General features: G+C 36.5%; 2 protein-coding genes and 1 long non-coding RNA gene across 7 annotated transcripts in view; 1 reads left to right on the forward strand and 2 right to left on the reverse strand.

The window, feature by feature from the left end:
* LOC122247250 (GSK3-beta interaction protein-like) overlaps positions 1–5,393 on the reverse strand; it is a 6,766-nt gene extending 1,373 nt beyond the window's left edge. Inside the window, exons 1-2 of one of the 5 annotated variants that reach the window (XM_043006351.2) lie at positions 5,318–5,393; positions 1,382–1,596 (exon numbers count right to left, since the gene is read on the reverse strand). In XM_043006351.2, the coding sequence (XP_042862285.1) occupies positions 1,382–1,581 (200 nt within the window). In that variant the 5' untranslated portion in view covers positions 1,582–1,596; positions 5,318–5,393. Of the gene's footprint in view, positions 1–1,381; positions 1,597–2,981; positions 3,128–5,228 lie in introns of those variants that run through there. The other 4 variants (XM_043006349.2, XM_043006350.2, XM_043006353.2 and 1 more) reach the window with 4 other exon arrangements.
* Positions 5,394–6,705: 1,312 nt separating this feature from the next.
* On the forward strand, positions 6,706–12,801 carry LOC147470617 (uncharacterized). Its single transcript, XR_015191524.1, has 2 exons — positions 6,706–6,927; positions 8,830–12,801. It is a non-coding gene; the product is annotated as an uncharacterized LOC147470617 (long non-coding RNA).
* LOC122247251 (protein Skeletor, isoforms B/C) overlaps positions 10,719–20,000 on the reverse strand; it is a 236,490-nt gene continuing 227,208 nt past the window's right edge. The window contains exons 13-16 of the mRNA XM_086543258.1: positions 19,060–19,183; positions 18,308–18,438; positions 17,579–17,742; positions 10,719–16,994 (exon numbers count right to left, since the gene is read on the reverse strand). Of these exons, the coding sequence (XP_086399384.1) occupies positions 16,830–16,994; positions 17,579–17,742; positions 18,308–18,438; positions 19,060–19,183 (584 nt within the window). The 3' untranslated portion in view covers positions 10,719–16,829. The remainder of the gene's footprint in view (positions 16,995–17,578; positions 17,743–18,307; positions 18,439–19,059; positions 19,184–20,000) is intronic.

Genomic DNA, 20,000 nt, shown 5'->3' on the forward strand with positions numbered 1-20,000 from the left:
GAAGAAAAAAAAAAAGATGAGTTGGAGGAGGAAGAAGAGATAGGAGGGGGGGGAGGAGGAGGAGGAGGAGGAGGAGGAGGAGGAGGAGGAGGAGGAGGAGGAGGAGGAGGAGGAGGAGGAGGGGGAGGAGGAGGAAAAAAAGTAGAAGAAGAAAAGGAAAAAGAATATCAATAAGTGCACTCTTACTCTGAAGTGCCAAACTACCCGTCTCCTTTACAAAATCGTGTGTATTTCCGGCCCTTCCTTCCCAATGAACTTGGCACAACCAGCTGAGCAACATGATCCCTGTGGCAAACCAAGACCCAAGGTTCTCCTCTGTACCATTAGCCTCACCACTACACAAAAGCTTGCAACTCAGCTCTCAGATTATTGCTATTGCCTTATTGATAAGACTTGTAAGGATGTAATGAACTACAAAAAAAAAATAAAAAAAATAAATGAAAAACAGAGGAAAAGAAGGAAAATTAAAAAAGAAAGAATGGAAAGAAGAAGAGGAACAAAAAACATATCAGAAAAACTAAACACAAGGCAACATTACCAAGGAAAATACTCTATACTAATAAAAACTGACACACTTATAGAAAGAAAGAAAAATAGAGAGAGAAAGAGAAAGAAAGAGAGAAGTAGATAGATAGATAGATAGATAGAGAGAGGGAGGGGAGAGAGAGGGAGGGGGGAGAGAGAGAGAGAGAGAGAGAGAGAGAGAGAGAGAGAGAGAGAGAGAGAGAGAGAGAGAGAGAGAGAGAGAGAGGAGAGAGAGAGAGAGAGAGAGAGAGAGAGAGAGAGAGATAGAGAGAGGAGAGAGAGAGAGAGAGAGAGGAGAGAGAGAGAGAGAGAGAGAGAGAGAAAGAGAAGAGAGAGAAGGAGAGAGAGAGAGAGAGAGAGAGAGAGAGAGAAGAGAGAGAGAGAGAGGGAGAGAGAGAGAGAGAGAGAGAGAGAGAGAGAGAGAGAGAGAGAGAGAGAGAGAGAGAGAAGAGAGAGGAGAGAGAAAGAGAAAAGAGAGAGAGAGAGAGAGAGAAAGGGAGGGAGGGGGAGGGAGAGGGAGAGGGAGAGGGAGAGGGTGAGGGCGGGAGGGAGAGGGTGAGGGAGTGAGGGAGGGAGGGGGAGGGAGAGGGAGAGGGAGAGGGAGGGAGAGAGAGAGAGGGAGAGAGAGAGAGAGAGGGAGAGAGAGATTGATATAGAGAGAGAAAGAAAAAGAAAGAGAAAGAGAGGAGTAAGAAAGAGAAAAAAGAGAGAGAGAGAAAGAGAGAAAAAAAAGAGAAAATGAAAGAGAAAGAGAGAAAAAAAGAAAAAGAGATAAAGAGAGCGAAAAAAGGGGTCGTGGCCTAATCCTCCCGAACGACCCTTTGAAAAGCAGCACAGAAACACCCCACCTCCGTACCTGAAACCAGAAGCCGTCAGTTCGATGCAGTACGAGTTGTTCTCTCTGGTGGTGAGGTTGAAGAAGATGGTGGTGTTGGAGGAAGGGAGGGACGAGATGCTGATCTGGGAGACACAGTCTTTTACGTCCTGGATGACAGCCATGGCCTCCACATGCCACTCCTCTTCGTCATGCACTCGCTCCTCCTGACTGTCCTCCATTCTGTTGGTGTCATGCTGGAGGGGATAAAATGCATTCATGTCTTCTCTTCATGGGAGTAATGACAGCTATAACCGTACGCACTTAGAGCAATAATCTTCTTCCGGAATTACTTCTCCCACATTTTCTCTCTGAACGATTTTACTTCTCTTTCAATTAAAACCAAGTCAGGCCTGTAAAACCATATCATACTGTCAATAGTTCTAGGACAAACAAAAAGCTGAAAAGTCTCATCCAATCCATCACAGGTGCTTGAGTTAGTCCTGTATGTATTCCAATATCTTATGCACAATATTCTTATTCTATCATGTAATGTCTTGAAAGCTTCATATCATTCACATACTATACAAAGCTTATAAAAGAAATCATTTGACCTGAATATTTTAAAAACGAAAACACATCTATTGATGCACCACCATAAAGAGAGTGTATGTTGTATATCAATAATAAAGAACATAAATAACTACCCACAATTACATCAGCAAAAAGCTAATGCGTTTGGGAATGACTGATTCTTCTTCCTTACTAAGTAGCCTTCCTTAAAAGCCTAGCCCAGGTACCTTCCCCTTTCTCCTCCCGTTAATGGGATCTGCTACAGAAACCTACTAAATACAAGGAGTTACACAATCATATAAGATGCTCGTGTAACTCCCAGGTGTTACAACACTGATCATGTTGCTAGGTGCTTCTTTTAAATCCAATTTAATTAAAAGCAATAATAATGGTGACAACAGCTACTAATTTATGATGATTATGTCCATGGTTGTGAAGAATATATAATTATGAAAGTAATGATGATAATAGCAATATCAAACACAACAATAATAATACCCCTTGTACCAACACTCAAGCAAGCAGAAAAAAAAACAAAAAAACACATACACATACATACATACATATATATAAAACCACAATTAAAAATAATGGAACCTTCATGGTCATAGTTACTTCAGGACAAGAACAAAAATTTTTAGTATAGAGTTTGGAATCATTGTTTCTAAGATAGGTATTTATACTACTGACATAAATTTTGAATCTAGAAATTGTGGCTTGGCTGGCTGGGAGGGGAGTGATTCTTGCAAGCACTCTTTGCTCAAGTACCTTCTCTCTCTTTTACTCATGCATGTAACACAAACACAAACAGACAGACAGACACATACACATACACACAATGAGCCACACATATACACAGGCATCCACACAGTAATACATTTATTACAGATACTAATATACATACACACAGACACACCCACACATGCTTATAAGTCCTGGCTTCGTAGAAAAAATAAATAGATAAGATAAACAAGTAGAAGTCTCATGACAAAAAACAACAAACAAACACGCTGAATAAACAACATGAACTTAGACGTAACACGCTTAAAAATAGACCTGTCAAACTCACGGTTCCTGATCAGCGGGAGTTTCTGACTGCTGTGCTTTTCTCTAATATCTCGCTGATAAAAAGGGTTATCTGATAACCAATGCACTACCAGCACCAGATGACACATGTACTTAACAGCCTAAGATATAGACACCTTACACCTGGTCCTGATTGCAAACTAATCTCATACATCAAATACATCAAGAGTCCATATCTTCTTCATAATCCTGAACCTTAATTAAGATGTTATCATAACAAAAGATAACAATACAGAATAGAACTATGCAAAGTGAGAGAAAAAACAAACAAACTAAAATAATGTTCATAAAGAAAAGATATAAAAATATACTTTGTATCTATATTATTTGCAGGTAAGGTAAGGCCACAATCTCTTATCAAGGTATGCTGCCCTGTTACAGGTTAATATATAATTTTCATGTTGATCACAACATGTTCTTTCATGATTTGCTCAGAGTCTTACATCTACTTACCTGTTATAATTTACTGTCATACAATGACTTCAACTATCTGATCTACCCATCTACAAAACCTATAATGAACACTGCTAAGTCAGTCCAAATAAATAGGAAGTGATGGTCATAGGTGAACCAAAACTTAAAAAAATACAAAATGGTTCTGTTCTCAGCTAAACTTCTAATATAATGTTCTTCTAAATACACAATTTCATAATTTGTGCAATATCAATCAGTAAGCAAAGACTAAGTTTGTACCTAAAGCAATCTCCTTTTGATTGCTTTTAACCCAATCCCGGGCCTGGCAAGAAGTGGCAACCCCCTATGCCGGGCCTATGCAATATTGCATTGGGAACGTCACACTGGTGTGTTGCCCTGTCATCAGGCATTTAGCCATGTCACATGGGTGTGACACACTGTCATCATTGGGTTAATACTGCATACGCATTCTTTGGATATCAATTTCCTTCCTCATATACATAATCTGCTTCTGCTTTGGTGATCCAAGGCAAAAAATACAATGGTCCATATACTATAATAATTGCATAATATAATGCCAAAACTCTGAGCATCATTACAAAGTACAGCTGGTTCAATCTAGTGGCATTTTTTTTATCTCTCTCTTCTATTTTTAGAACATGAACCACTAAAAGATGGGGTTCTCAACTCTTTTCCCATGAACCCTTCCGAGACGGGCCACATCTTAAGATGTTCAACCTTGACTGGGCATGTAAAGATGTTGTGTTTTCTATAAATTTCTAGAGCTATAATATGATATACGAGCCCATGTATGGTGCATAAGCAAGGATTGGCACTTTCTAAAATACGAGCTAATAAAAGTATGACAAAATCCTATTCTAAATGTACAAGCCCTACTTCCCAGCTCTATATATTTGTATATATAAATTTGCAAATCTAACCTACAATTGTAAATGAACAGAAAAAAACAAAGAAGATAAGAATACAAACCAAGAAAAGAAAGAAAGAAAGAATGGAAAAAAGGTATGTCTCAAACCACCTTCATTACCTCTTTTGTATAAGGATGGCAAGTGCCTAGGATCAAGCAGTGGGTAGATCTATGCAAATCTATATTCCAGACTTTAAATAAATTAATCCATAAGTCCTATGTTTTCTTCACAACCTTGGCACAACTAGGCCTAAGAATATCAGTTTTGCTTTAATTTCACTGAATATCTGTTGTGAAAGCATAAATACGCCTGTGACAGTAATAGCGAATGACAGAAATAAGCAAATTAAATCAAGAACCATTAAATCCAAGCGTTTATCTCTCTTTAATGTGAAAATTCGTAAGAGATTTTCAGAAAATTACACTCCCTATAGATAAAATCAGTGACTCACTCTTTACTCATTATTAACAGGGGATTACCTCGACATGCCTTATTCATGTGAGTCATTTACATGCACAATCCATTAACCACATTGAATGGTGTTCAATTCTATGAATCATTATCAATTGTTTAATGGTGTTTATTGATACGCACTTGTGGACAGCAGACGGAACTAAAAGTGCTGTCTTTTGTACACACGGTCCTGAGGTGTGTCACTGCATAGTAAATGGCATATTACCTCTTTTATCTCGCACACAAAGCCATTTAATGTGACGATAACTACAAAGGCTGCCAACAGGGAGGGAAAAATTGAAGAAAGGTCTTGGGGGAAAAAGGTCTTCCGATCGAGTCAGAAGACATAAGGTGAACCATAACCTTTTTTTTCGCCTTTAACCTCCAAAATCATTGATTTCTCACATCTTAGGGTTATTCATTAGTATACTCACATGCTCTACTGTTAAACGGTTGGCTACAATAATGTCGTACTACCACAGAATCATCAACTAATTCCACAAAATCAGCGACGTTGGTCTACCAGCTTCTCTTGGCTTTCTGCTAGTCTCTTCAGCTCCCCAGCGACCGCGGGCCTATCTCGTTCTGGTTTCCTATTTTGTTTTCTGTTGGGTTTATTGAGCTACAGCCGGGGTTTTTTTGTAGTGTTATGAATGCGTCTTTTTTGTATATATTAGAGTGATTATAGATTGTAATGGAATACGGATGGAACTTCGTGTGTGTTTATTATTATTTAGGCCAGTTCTCCCTTATTTTGGTAAAGTATAGCTACTCAGCAATGGTCTTCTCTTATTGTCTGTGCTGTTTTTCACCATCTCTTCTAGTTGTTTTATCATTACTGTAATGATCCTCATACTAATCATCATCATCATCAGTATCATTTTATCGTTACCATTACTAATGTAGTAGTAATATTTTTGTCCATTACATTACCATTAGTTTTTCATCTCTATCATTATTACCATTAACACTAATGTCATGATCGCTAATACCCATTATCGTTAGTATTACCATTATCATTAGTATCATCACCAATGATAAAGATAACTGATAATTATGATGATACAGTAATTAAGAATAATCATAATATGGTAATCAGTATCATCATCACACGCACACTCGTGTTTGTTTATCTATATATGTGTGTGTGTGTGTGTGTGTGTGTGTGTGTGTGTGTGTGTGTGTGTGTGTGTGTGTGTGTGTGTGTGTGTGTGTGTGTGCATGTATACGTGCGTGCGTGAGTGAGTGTACATGACAAAGACACTGAATGACGACAAGATGCATCCCTCAACTCGGACGCCTGTGACCTCGAACTACTCCTGCCCAAGGTCCAAACAAGCCATCGTGTCCGACTGTCAGAAACTGGACCCTGAGGAATGAATGCCTTGAGGAATGTGACAGCTCTGTACCACGACGGATAATCTTTCTTTCTATTGTACGTCCGGCTAGAACGTGCTTCTGACGCCCGTATTATGGTAATGGTATTCATGAAGGTAAAACGTGGTCCTTTGTTTTGTTTTGGGTCTTTTTTTTTGCCTCTTGTAGTTAAAGTACGTGGTCCCAAAACACTATTTCAGCGCTCTTGGCATTTCTTTCATCTCTTTACATTTTACGATACTATATATGTTAATATTTTAAAAGAACTGGGATTCGAAATATTGCACCATCCGTTGAAGAATATCCATCACAAACTAATCTATACAATATGAAATTGAATAAGTCTGCTCTTGAACAAGCAACTATCACAGAGCAAGCGAACTAGACGACGAAGTTAGCCCTTTTGGCTTTTCTTCGCTGAATTATGGATGACTCAGTGACGGATGTTGAATGCACCACCTTTCATGTGCAAGAGGTCTCCAGAAGCTGTGCGTGAACTATATGTGTTTGGCACACTTTTTTTTTTCTTTAGTAATGGCAAAGGCTCGAAAGATACACTCGTCCGGATCTATGTTCCTATCTAATCGACAGCGATACTGGAGTATGTAACATTATCGGAAAAAATAGGAAGAAAATACCAAAATCCACTGGGGCTCTGCAACCCGGTCATTATGAGATAAAACAAAGCACACACTATTCTCACTGTGAACTGGAGAGATAAGCGAGAAGCGACGATACTGATGTTTGTTCATAAAGGTGAGTGATTACTACAGGGGAAAAAAAACAAGATCTCGGGACTGGCGAGACACTATCAAGAAACATACATTGTATATTAGATTAAACAGTGAGTTTGTGGCTTGTTGGTGGGTCGGATATGACGATAGAGTCGACTGAATACCCGCTATGTGGCATAAGATTTTTTTCCCACCTCATTAGCTGTCCTCAACACACCCACTCTTTACCTTGCAAAGGCAGAAACAGATTCACACTTAAGAGAATCTATCCGTAGCAGCAGTAAAATAGTAGTAATATATGGCACACGGAAAACGCAACCAAAAAAATTGTCCACAAACAAACATCACTCGTTTTCAAGAGAGATATACAATGTCGGAGATATTTGAAAACAACCGTGTGTCGTGTAAGTGTTATGCCATTAGTCCACGCTCGTTGCTAAAGAGAGAAAGAGAGACAGAGAGAAAAACAAAATAATAGAATGAAAAGTCCGTTTTGTTTAGTTTCGAGGGAATATTGCGCCATGGTTGTCCTGTAAGTTAGGATGTATATGGGAGTGTTTGTAGTTGTGGGAAAGCTTACTCCGTCCCGTGTGGTTGTTTTGACCATGTCTTTCTTTTATTATTTTACAGATAGTAACTTTTTGAGTTCTGTAATGGTGTCATCTTTGTATCTTATTTCTGCTATTATGAAATTCATAAATGAAGTAAACAGTATTAAGAATTTTTCAACTAATTCTTGCTGATTTACAAGAAAATGTAAAAGAGGATACAGATACAATGAAAAATAGGATAGGGAAACATATCTTACAGATTATTTTATTTCATACATTGGATGTATCACTATTACAGTTGTTTAGATCAACATGAGTAATTGAAAAAGATTTTTGTAATACGTTAGAAAATCAAAAGGAAGAACTACCAAAAAACGATAAACAGACAAAAAAAATTAATTATTTATGAAAAAAAAAATCATCAACACAAACGGATAGTGATATTTAGAAAACTCCATAGTTAATGTGTGTAATTCTATCAATCTTTCAATAGGTACAATCATATTTCCAATCAATTATGAATTTAAAGAACTACCCAGCAAACAAAAAAGATATACATATATATCTTTTTACCTTTTGATAGCTATTATCATCATGCGGTTAAAAAAAAAACAAAAAAAAAACTAGATGTTCTATGCCTGAGTGAGTTAATTGTAATGTAACCAGAAGGCTGGGCTTAGTGGATGATCAGAGGTGGCTCAGGGATGGACCAGTGTTTGTAGTGTACCCACTTTAACTCTCTAGGAGACTCAGTTATTTATCTAATTTTCTCATTTGATGTTCTTTTATGTATATTACTCTCAATTTAATGTTAAACATTGTTTATGATGTTTAATTCTTAATCAAACCTTTTAAAAATTATTCTACGGTGTTTGCATTCACTCTCTTGTCCTGTCTAGATCCTGTTGGTCTGAACAGTATATAACAAGATTAGTCATATCTTCTGATCATTTGAAAGGACGCGTTAGTATAAAGTTGTGCAATTATGTACCCATTTGTTTATATATAAGTACCTTGTATGAGTAAATAAAACGACCCTTGAATTCGATCTCTGTAATATATTCATATTAAAACATCTTCACCATAAACTACTTGTAGAGTTTATCCGTAAATACCCTGTAAGTTGACTTGATTTTCGTTTTCTTTGATTGTTTATCATGAAAAAGAAAACGGGAAAAATATAGGAGAGGGTAAATTTATGTATTTATGCGTGTTTATCTATGTGATATTTGCTTAGTGAATTGATGTGTCCAGCGCCGGCCTTAAGCCAATCGTGCAATTGCTCCCAATTTGGCCTCGAGCCTAATGGGGCCACCGCTTGAGTTTAATCTATTAACTCACATTCATTTCTTTACATTTCTTTGATTCTACAGACCTTGGTGCACGTTAGCTGAGAACCTAAACCCACCAAAATTGTACTCAGTCGGACCCTTCACCTCCTTAAGCCGGCCCTGGGTGTGTCACCAGGATACTAATATGCAAAAGTTACTGACTAATTGTATAATAATTAATGTGTGGGTTGTTTATGGCCCAGGTATCAATTAATAAGAATTTAGCGGTTATGTAGAGGTTGTGGTAGTTTACGCATAAATTTGCGGTGAAGTGTTGGTAAATGGGAAGACTATTACAGTATATAAAAATGATGAGAGTTGGATATTGTGGAGTTTTGGGTAGATTAACAGTAGGTGATGGTAGATTATGGATAATATTAAGGGTAGAATAAAAAGGTTTCTTACCATTAAAACAATCGACAGAAGTCTGTGCTTTCTGTTTACTTTCTTGTTATTTCCATTTTTATTTTCAATATTGTCATTGTCTTTGTATTTGTGATAATAGTAGTAATAGTAATGATAGTAATCATCATTATCATTTTTAATACTTTGGCTGCTATTATCATTGTTAATACTTTGGCTGCTACTATCATTGTTAACACTTTGGGTGTTATTATCATTATTATTTTTTATCATTATCATTATTATTGTCGCTGTTATCATTCTGATAACGATAATAATCATAACCATATTATCAATGATAAAGATGATAATGATAATGATAATGATATCATTATCGTTGTTGCTGTTATCATTATGAGAGTTATAATAATAATGATAGTATTGTTAATGATAAAATGATGATGATGATAATGATAATGATATTGATCATAATGATAAGGATATTGATAGTAATAATAATAATAATGATAATAATAATAATAATGATAATAATAATAATAATGAATAAGGATAGTAGCAGTCATCGTTATCATTATCATCATAATCATCATCACTATCATTATCAAAATTATCTTTATTTCTCCTATCATAACCATTATTGTTATCATTATTCACCATTATTGTTATCATTATTATTGTCATTATTGTTATCATTATTGTTGTTATTCTTATTATCATTACCATTATTGGTGTTATTATTGTTCTCATTATTACTGACGTTATCATAATCATTGTTATTATTGTTATTGTTATTATCATTTTGTTATTGCTATTATCATTATTATTATCATCATCATTATTGTTATCATTGTTATTGTTTGCCTTCATCATTGTTATCATTATCATTACTATTACTATTATCATCTTTATCACTGTATTTCTCGGTGTCATTAACATTACTATCTCTTTTCTTATCATTAAGTTTGTTGTTGTTATAATGATGTTATCTTTGTTGTTTTTGTTATTTTTCTTATAGATGTGTAGTATATAAAAAAGGATATGTGTACATCTGTGTGTGTGTATGTGTGAGTGTGTGTGTATGTGTGAGTGTGTGTGTGTGTGTGTGTGTGTGTGTGTGTGTGTGTGTGTGTGTGTGTGTGTGTGTGTGTGTGTGTGTGTGTGTGTGTGTGTATGTGTGTGTGTGAGTGTGTGTATGTGTGTGTGTACGCAGTATAAATACATATTCATATATTCATATATACATATCTTCCATAATCAGTTGTATCATTATTTCAATGTAAATATTTAACTTATATTGGATATCTGTCTAATCTTTCCAAATTTCTTTCTTTCTTCTATCAATGACAACATTTTTTCCTCAGCATTTTAAATGGATTTGTATTTATTTATTTCATATATATATTTTTCTATCAATTTTTAATCATTCCAATGATTAAAAGAGCATAATGGAAATCACCTCCATCATTATATCATCTTAATCAATTATTCATACTGTATTATATTTACACCTTCATGAATGTCACACAAAAACAAAATACATTCCACATTTTGAAAATAAAAGAAAAAAATCGAGTTGAAACCATATATTTGCAAAATTTCACCATTTGTAAATCCTTTATATTTTTTTTTTGTAAATGTTCTTGTTGATAATTTAGTTGCTTTTATTTCCTTGCAATATAATGCCTAAAAGAAATCCATATCATGATGTTATCGAATATCAACACATGTTTTTTTTAATAGGGTTTAATAGGAACAATATGTAAGAAACTTTCTATAGAACTTTTTCTACTTTTACAGGCAAGACTTTGTTTTGAAAACAAAAACTACACAAATAAGGAGAGGGTGGTTCCACCTGTGTTTGTGTGTGTGTGTTTGTGTGCGTGTGTGTTTGTTTATACTATTGGCTATGTGTAGGTGTGTGTGTGTGCGTGCGTGCGTGCGTGTGTGTGTGTGTGTGTGTGTGTGTGTGTGTGTGTGTGTGTGTGTGTGTGTGTGTGTGTGTGTGTGTGTGTGTGTGTGTGCGCGTGCGTGTGTGTGTGTGTGTGTGTGTGTGTGTGTGTGTGTGTGTGTGTGTGTGTATGTGTGTGTGTGTGTGTATGTGTGTGTGTTTTGTTTGTACCTTTGGCTATGTGAAAGTTTCTTCAAAAAGATGTCTGTGTGACTGATTGTGACTATTAAAGTGAAAAATAAATATGTAAATGAATATGCTGAGCATCTTTAAGAATATAGAAGTGTGAGCTCGCATGTGTGTGTGTGTGTGTGTGTGTGTGTGTGTGCGTGTGTTTGTGATTTTGCATGTGTATGTTCTCTTTCATGTATCTGTGTGAGGATACACAAGCATGTTTTATACACGCATATGTATTAGCATTTATTCCTACATCTGAGCAAGATACGTTTTTTAGACATATATATCTTTTTAAAATTTTCATCTTTACAATCATTTCAAAGATATGTGTATGTCAATCTATAAAATCATATGTAACTATGAGCATATAAACATGATTGTATATCATTAAGATAACCTGACTTGCTCATCCATGATTCATAAAATAAAATCTAAATAAAAAGGCATATGATATTACTAAGTATGATTTGTCGTGCTTTTTTATAATGCTTTCAAAATACTGAAGTTATTGTGATATTATAATTCCTCAGCAGGAATAATTTCTCTTTTTATATAATTACTTTGATAAGATTCCTATGATAATAAGTAGAATTCAATCATAATCTTTCTGTATCTTTGGACACTTCTAGTCTATTCTTAACACTTGTTTAAGTATTCGTAAATTCTAAGATTGATCAAAGATATCTTGTTGATTTAGAATGACCATCTGAGAGAGATTCAATCCAAAGAAAAATGAAATACATATTTCAAAAATCTTGTCCGTCTGTTAATTCAGATTTTCTTAAAACATACTAATTTTTTTTATTCTCTCTCTCAAAATTAGAATTTATATCATGTGCACATACACATTAGACTGGACATCTCACAGACTAATAACTCAAGACAATAAAAAAAATTGAAATCTATGCAAATCACTGGAGGAAACATTTAGGGACACCTCAGAACTTTGCTTTAAGACCTAGCGGAGCATAACTCCCTACCCTACAAGAGAAGACGTATGAACTACTCTCATATTTCTTTTTTCTTCTTAAATCTCATTCTTTCAGAGAAAAAGGAAAAGTTTGGAACCACCCTCACTCACAGCACCACAAGCCTAATCCTCATTCCTCTCAGGCCTCACAGACATCGAAGTCACAGGATACTCTGGGAAATACAGTCTTCGTCTCACAGTATCCTTACCGTTCGAAAAAAAAGAGGTAAATAAACAAAAAAGTCTTGCTGAGGCCCGAGGGGAGGGGAGAACATAGCCCTTATATCTAGGCATTAAGCAGCTTACACTTATAGAATTCCCCTTTGATTCTATAGATTGGATAAGATGACAAAAAACGTGAATTCATGGAGCTATTTCTATGGAAATGGCAAAATGCTTCCACCTTCCAAAATACATGGCCTTGCAGTGAAAAAGGACAGCAGTGAAATGAAACGTCATACTAAGCTTAGCAAAACCACAAATGTGCTCTCCAAAGAAACGTCTAATTCTTTTTACTTCATCTCAGAATTAAAAAAAGAGAGAGAAAAAAAAGAAACACAATCACAAATACACAAATTGATATTTCTTCATCGAATTTTTTCCCTTCTCTATTCTTTGTTTTTTTATGTGTTCCAATGCCTACTTATACAAATACATCTTAAGAGCTTTCAGTTATTCTATGGATGTGATGATGATGTTGGAAAGGATGTGAGCAATGCAATATTGAAGCTATGGATAGTCAGTACACATCCACACGAATAAAGATTCCTAGAAGCATCTATTGTACACAGAATGGGGGGTTTCAACATGAACATTTGTGAGACTCTGAGAATGTAAGGGTAGAATTTTGGTAACATTTTATTCCAGACTACAAAACGTTTTTTTTTTTTTTTAAACCTCAGATACTTCATCACACAGCATCTACAGATGGTTAAGCAACAATGAAGAAGAGTAGAGAAAACATAGGAGCCTCATCAAGGACATTTCTTTTTGCCGAGATGATGATGCTAATGATATTCGCAAGGAAAAAGTATTCACACACTAAATGGTAAAAATCAAGATGATCTTTCATCCTAAAGGGTCAATTTAGTTGTCTGTTTTTTTTCTTTTATTTTATAGTTTATCGTCTTGTTTCATTTTGTCATCCGAAAAAATGTCCCTGAGTTGGCATCTTGTTCCAAAAGTCTGAGTCTGTTTCCCATTTCAGTAAGACCCAGCTTATCCCCCCCACAACCCCAACCCCTCCCTCCCCCATGAATTTTACAACCTCCCCCCCTAGATGAGGTCCTAAGAAAAACCTAAGTCTACAACTCCTGGATTTTTTTTTCTCCAAGACGTTACAAATACACAGTAATTTCCTACACAACATACAGATCTCCTGAACCATCTGGACTTTGAGGACCACTTTGCCCACTTTGAGGACCACTTTGAAGGACATTTTGAAGAACAAGAAAATGAATACGAGGAGGACCACTCGCCCCTTGAACGCCAAAAGAACAAGAGAAAGGTTTTGGGAGACAAGAGTCAAGAGGTCCGTTCAAACCAAGCCATTCATTTGTTATTCTTAGTACCTGAGCCAAAAGAACCAAGAGCAACATATCCATAGCTTGAAACGTGGACATTTGGAGCACCTACATCGAGCAGAGAGAGAGAGAGAGAGAGAGAGAGAGAGAGAGAGAGAGAGAGAGAGAGAGAGAGAGAGAGAGAGAGAGAGAGAGAGAGAGGGGGGGGGGAATATAAATATAAAGAGAAAGAGAAAGAGAAAGAGGAAGAGAGAAAGAGGAAGGAAGAAATATACAGACAAAGAGAGAGAGAGAGAAAGAGAAAGAGAGAGAGATAGTGACAGAGACGAAGAAGAGACACCGAAGCTAAAGTAAAAAAGTAAAAAAGATAAAATCCCGTGAGTCTCGAGGCGCCCAGAGCCCACCTGGTTCATGAAGACCCCACAGCCACCTGGTCCACGTCACCCGAACAGGTGCTGGACCGAGTGGTTCGCCTACGCCCTTGAAGCGGCAGGCGGGTGAAGTTGGCACGAAACAGTAAGGTCAGTAAGTAAACAGCACGGTCAGCAAGTCAGTAAGAGTATGGGAACAGACTCTACACCTCCAGGGAAATTACAACCCTTTTCGGAATGACAGATTAAATTTATTGAATATATTACACGGATGAAGCACTTCTTAAGAGTTAAGAATGACCTACAGTTACCATACTGTCGCATGCCACCCCCACAGAAGTACGATTCCCTAATACCCTAATGGAATCCATATTGATTATGTTGTTCTTTTAGCAGAAGCGCCAAGCCTCTGCTTAGTACAAGAAAGGTTTTCTTTGAAAAAACCATGGAGAAAGGGTGAAAGGAGTCAATTACATTTTCAACATTACAGGAAATATATATATGTATGTATATATATGTATATATATATAATCACAGCAATATAAAATTGTTAAGTTCACAACAAACATTCCAAATAAACCTTAGCAGCTATTATGATGAACATAAATAGAACACCATGCAAGGGGGCCACATAGTTACTGGCTCTACTCTACAAAAATATCATTCATTTGACATTATTTTATAATCTAAATGGACTATATGCTATATGCGTTGAATGTATGAAATGTACAATGAATATTCATATATAAAAAATATCTGCCCCTATTCAGGTTGAATTTAGTACCGTAGTCAGACAAGCTATCTCTTTTGTTTTCAAACTACATGAATTTGGACAAAAAAAGAAAAAAAAAAGAAAAGAAAAAAAAAAAAAAAACGTTAATTAAAGCTAATAGTGCTCATTCTGTCCAGTACAAATACAATCATTTGTAGTTGTTGTTCCTGTCAGGGAGGGAGGGAGGGAGGAAAAAAAAAGCTACAAAAAAAAAAAAAAAAAAAAATACCGCACTCCGATATCGGGCAACACTGACGCGAAAGAACCTCAATAACACCGTAACCTTTTAAGGGGTGGGAAGAATCCTCAAGTACATAGCATAACACAAGCCTTAAACAATACAAGGAGTAGAACCAATACCTTCTGTCGCCTTGACCTTCCCTTCAAAGACATGAAATGAGACCGATGATTACAAAGAAGTGACACATGGTTCACACAGGCAGGTCAGGTCATTCCAACATTTAACTTTCCCAGCAACTTAAAAAAGGAAGATATTCTGTGGATAGTCAACACTGTATATATATATATCCTATATAAAAAAAATGGCTTAAGAGTAAGATGTATAGAGGGGCATTCAAATGAACCTTGGGACATCTGGATTGCAAACGGGCAAGGCAGGAGTAGTAAGGAATTTTGAAAATGATTTTGGTGCACTGCTTAGAGTCACCTCAACTGCAAGCAAGCTGTCCGAAGATCATATCAATGATGATAAGTTTTCATGTGCTTCATGTGTACATATATGATACAAATGTGCCTGAATGTCCTAATTAAACAGTAATCACTGTATGTACAAGATATCATTTTTTTTTATTCCACCATAACATTAAAAGAAAATTCATGTAAATTGTACACGAACCTAACACACTTACCAAGAAATTTATAAAAATATGTAATAAATATTTATTCTTATGCAGGTTTAAACCAATGTTTATTGCTAGACAATACTGTATCCATAAACGATATACTAAATCACAAAAAAGAAAAAGAAAAAAAAAATCAATAAATATCCAATATCAATACCTTTAATAATCATAATAATCATAATCATAATAAATACAGTTATGATAATACCACTAATATTATACCAACAACAACAATAATTTCTTAAAAACCGTACCTCGATCTACAGAACTCTTCTCAAGAGTGTTTTTCAGCCATATTACTACATATAGTAAAACGTGACAGACACCAAACACGTGTAGCTTTTGGGTTCAAAAGCACATACAAAACAATGGTCATGAATAATGTACAAACTAGAGCATGTCACATAAGTACTGCACTGTTCCCAATAAATTCAGCTATTATAAGTCTACACTTGGTATATGTATGTATATATATATAAAAAAAAGAAAATGAAAAACAAAATTTATTTTATATTTACAACACGAATAGCGAAAAAAAGGAGTGAGAACAGATTCAGAATATCATGAATCTCAGGACAGTTTTAGCCATAGGACTGTCCTTAAGGTAAGCCTGGACTGTATCCATTCATGTAGTCTTATAAATTACAAGGTAAAAGTCCTTACTGGTTGTGTGTTACGAAGGATAGAGTTAGGCAAAAGAATATAATAGTCTTCCCTATTTCTGTTTTGAAGTCATGGTTTAGGGAAATCCAAGGAAATAAGAATTAAAATGAAATACGTTTAATAGGTACAGAAGAGGGAGAAAACGAAAGACAAAGTAGAAGATAAAGGACTGGAAGAAGATAAAGTAAAAAAAAAGAAAAAAAAGAGAGGAAAACGAAGAGTCAAAAAGGAAAAAAATCGAAAAGAAAACAATAGATACAGATAAATACAAAACAAAAAACACACAAGAAACAAAAAATAAGATCTGTAAAACACTGCTAAACTGGTTGGTTGGTATTAGTAGTGGAGTGGATGGGGCACGATATTAGAGGGTACTACTGAAGTCCACAGTTTCATCTAAGTGGGAGCATTAAGGCAGGCAGAAGAAGCACAGCAAGAGTGACTTGGTAAGTGTGTGTAGGAGCCAAAGTTGAACCGCTGCTGATGCCTTCTTGGCGGAGGTTGTAGCCACTGTCCACGACGTGTATTTTCCAGCCGAGGTTGCGGTGCGTGTAGCACTGAAATGAGAGTAGTGATAAATTGTATGGTATGTCATGTGGGAAGTAATGGTAGTAGAGTTATAGGTGGTATATAAATGGAGTTATAGTATGGGTTGATGGTCAGTTAATTTATCATGCCTTATCATGCTTGTCTATTTGTTTGATTTATTTACATACACTGACATTTCTCTACCAACTCTGTACATTTCTATAATCAATGAAATTTCTATACATACACTGTGTACCTCTACATACACTGATCTTTTCTACATACAATTAAATTTCTCTGCATATATTCCTCTCCCTACACTGTATTTCCTTACAAACACTGAAATTTCTATGCATACCCTGACACTTCAATTTACATACACTGTACTACTGTACGTACACTAAAGTATCTCTACAGACCCTCACCCTTATCTAACCCACACTGTCTCTCCCTACAATCCCTAAATACCCTGAAACAGCCTCCCTAGTCTGACATTCCTCCATCCCTACCGTACTTCCCTACCCACCCTGAAACATTCCCCATACCCTACCATCCCTCCAACGCCCCTGTCCTTCCCCTCACACCCGGCAACACCCATTCAAAAGCCACACACCTGGTAATACACCAAATCAGGGGTATCTTCTGCCACCGTCCACACGAGGGAACCGGGAGGATCGCCGTCGCAGTCTTTGTACAGGGTCTCCTTGTATTCCTCGAAGGTGATGCTGTCCTCCCAAGCGTCGATGCCTTCGTGGCGCCACTCGCACAGACCGCCAGCTGGGGAGAAGGGGAGAGGAGGAGGAAGAGGGGGTGGTTAGAGTAGATAGGGGGTGGTGGGAGAAGGGGAGGGGGAGGGAGTGGGAGGAGGGATGGGGAGAAGGGAGGGAGAGTGGGAAGGGGATGGGGTTGGGGATAGGAGGGGGAGAGGGGTAGGGATGGGGGAGGGGGAGGGTGAGAAGGGATGGGGTTGGGGAGGGGGAGGGGGAGAGGGAGGTGGAAGGGGAGGGGGATGGGGAAGGAACGAGCGAGAGAGAAAGAGAATGAGAGAGAGAAAGAGAGAGAGAGAGAGAGAGAGAGAGAGAGAGAGAGAGAGAGAGAGAGAGAGAGAGAGAGAGAGAGAGAGAGGAAACGGAAAGATAGAGAGGAAGGCATAAAGAAAAAGAAAGAAAGAGAGAAAGAGATAGAGAGAGAAATAGAGAGACAAAGAGAGAGAGAGAGAAAGAGATGGAAAGACACATCATCTTGAACTTCCTAATACCATCCCAATCCCTCAACATATAACATCCATCCTTCAAAACTACGACAAAACTCTCCGGCACCTTCACGCCATCTTCCGTCCTACCTGCAGTAGCATCAGGCATTCCCATCTTGGAGTATGAGATGCCGGCGAAGACTCTCTCCTGCTTCTGTTCCTCGACCGTCTTCTGGCCGAAGCCTCCCTCGGGGCTGCTCGTGATGTAGAGAGGGTGGTACCTGGCGTTAGAAGTTGGAAGTTAGAAGTTTTCGGCGTTAGAAAGAGGGCGAGTGTGTGAGTGGTGAGGGTGTTCGGGAAGGAATATGTTTGTTTGGTGGATGAACTTTACTGTTTATTATGTTTTTATTTTATCATTATTGTTGTTTTTTCTTTAAAGAATGATGTAGTTTTGACTGTATTTGTGCTTGTTGGCAGGTGTGTTTGTTTGTTTGTTTGTGTATTTTGTGTGTGTGTATATATGATATCTAAGAGACAGACATAAACTAATACAAACGAAATACAATGTCACAAAAAAAGAGATAAATCTAGCATAAGTTACCACCACCATTACTCAACCCATAAAATCCAGCTGTTCCAACAAAAATCCAGCAGTTCCAACATAAAATCCAGCTGTTCCAACAAAAATCCAGCTGTTCCAACATAAAATCCAGCTGTACCAACATAAACTCCAACTGTACCAACATAAAATCCAGCTATTCCAACATAAAACCCAACTGTACCAACATAAAATCCATCTGCTCCAACATAAAATCCAACACAGATCCTCACACCCACTCGAGTTACCAAAGAACCCTACCCCTGGATCCGAACAGAGAGGAAAATGACCCCTTAACCCTTACCTCGGGCTGTTGAGTTTATCGTTGCCTCCGGAGACCGTGAAGTAGTAGGTCTGTCCCCTTTCCACGTAAATCTCAGGGATCAGCATATCGTTAATCCACCAGGCGATTCCCCAGGAAGGTAATCCTGTTGGAAATGGTGGATAGGATATTAGGATTTTGGTTTCACCTCGCCCGATATGTTTGGATTTTTTTTTTTTTTTTGGGGGGGGATGTTTGTTTATTGGGGGGAATTTTGTTTATTATTATTATTATTATTATTATTTTTTTTTTTTGGGGGGGGGGTGAGAACTACTTGATGTGAAGTGAAGTATTTTTTATTTTTTATTTTTTATTATTATTAGAGAGACGAATATTTCAAAATTGTGAGAACTGACTTTCTCTTTTATATAATCGGGGTCTATGGAATGTACGCATTAATTACCTGACAGAAAGAAAAATAAATAAACACGGCAATTTTTAGTTATGATAAACGAATCTGAATCTTTTCATTTTTTAAAAATATTTTCCGAGTTGAATTTGTAGTTAGAGTGACAAACTGAATTCTAAAGTGATACACAGCGCTATAAACTAGATAAAAAACTCTCCATTTATTAAAAAAGAGGGTAAAATCTCTATAGACCTTTTTTTTGTCTGACCTTATTTTAATCACCAATATCTATATGTCAAAATGAATATACATTTTGAAATAGAAGATCTCTAATGTTTGCATATATTACTGAACAAACGATATACAAACGATATTATCATTATTATATTATCACAAAAGAATCATGTATTCTTTAAATATAAGTAATCCATAATTCTACGAAAACAGTATTAATGATAATGATAACAATAATAACTAAAACACCCATGCCTGTAAATTAAAAGGAAAAATCTACAAAAAATAAAAGAAAAATACGATAAAACTAATCTGCACATATAAAAAAGTGATACAAAAC

The sequence above is a fragment of the Penaeus japonicus genome, unplaced genomic scaffold, assembly GCF_977035675.1.
Source record: "Penaeus japonicus unplaced genomic scaffold, GWHDUDI00000001_assembly GWHDUDI00000013, whole genome shotgun sequence".
NCBI lineage: Eukaryota > Metazoa > Arthropoda > Malacostraca > Decapoda > Penaeidae > Penaeus > Penaeus japonicus.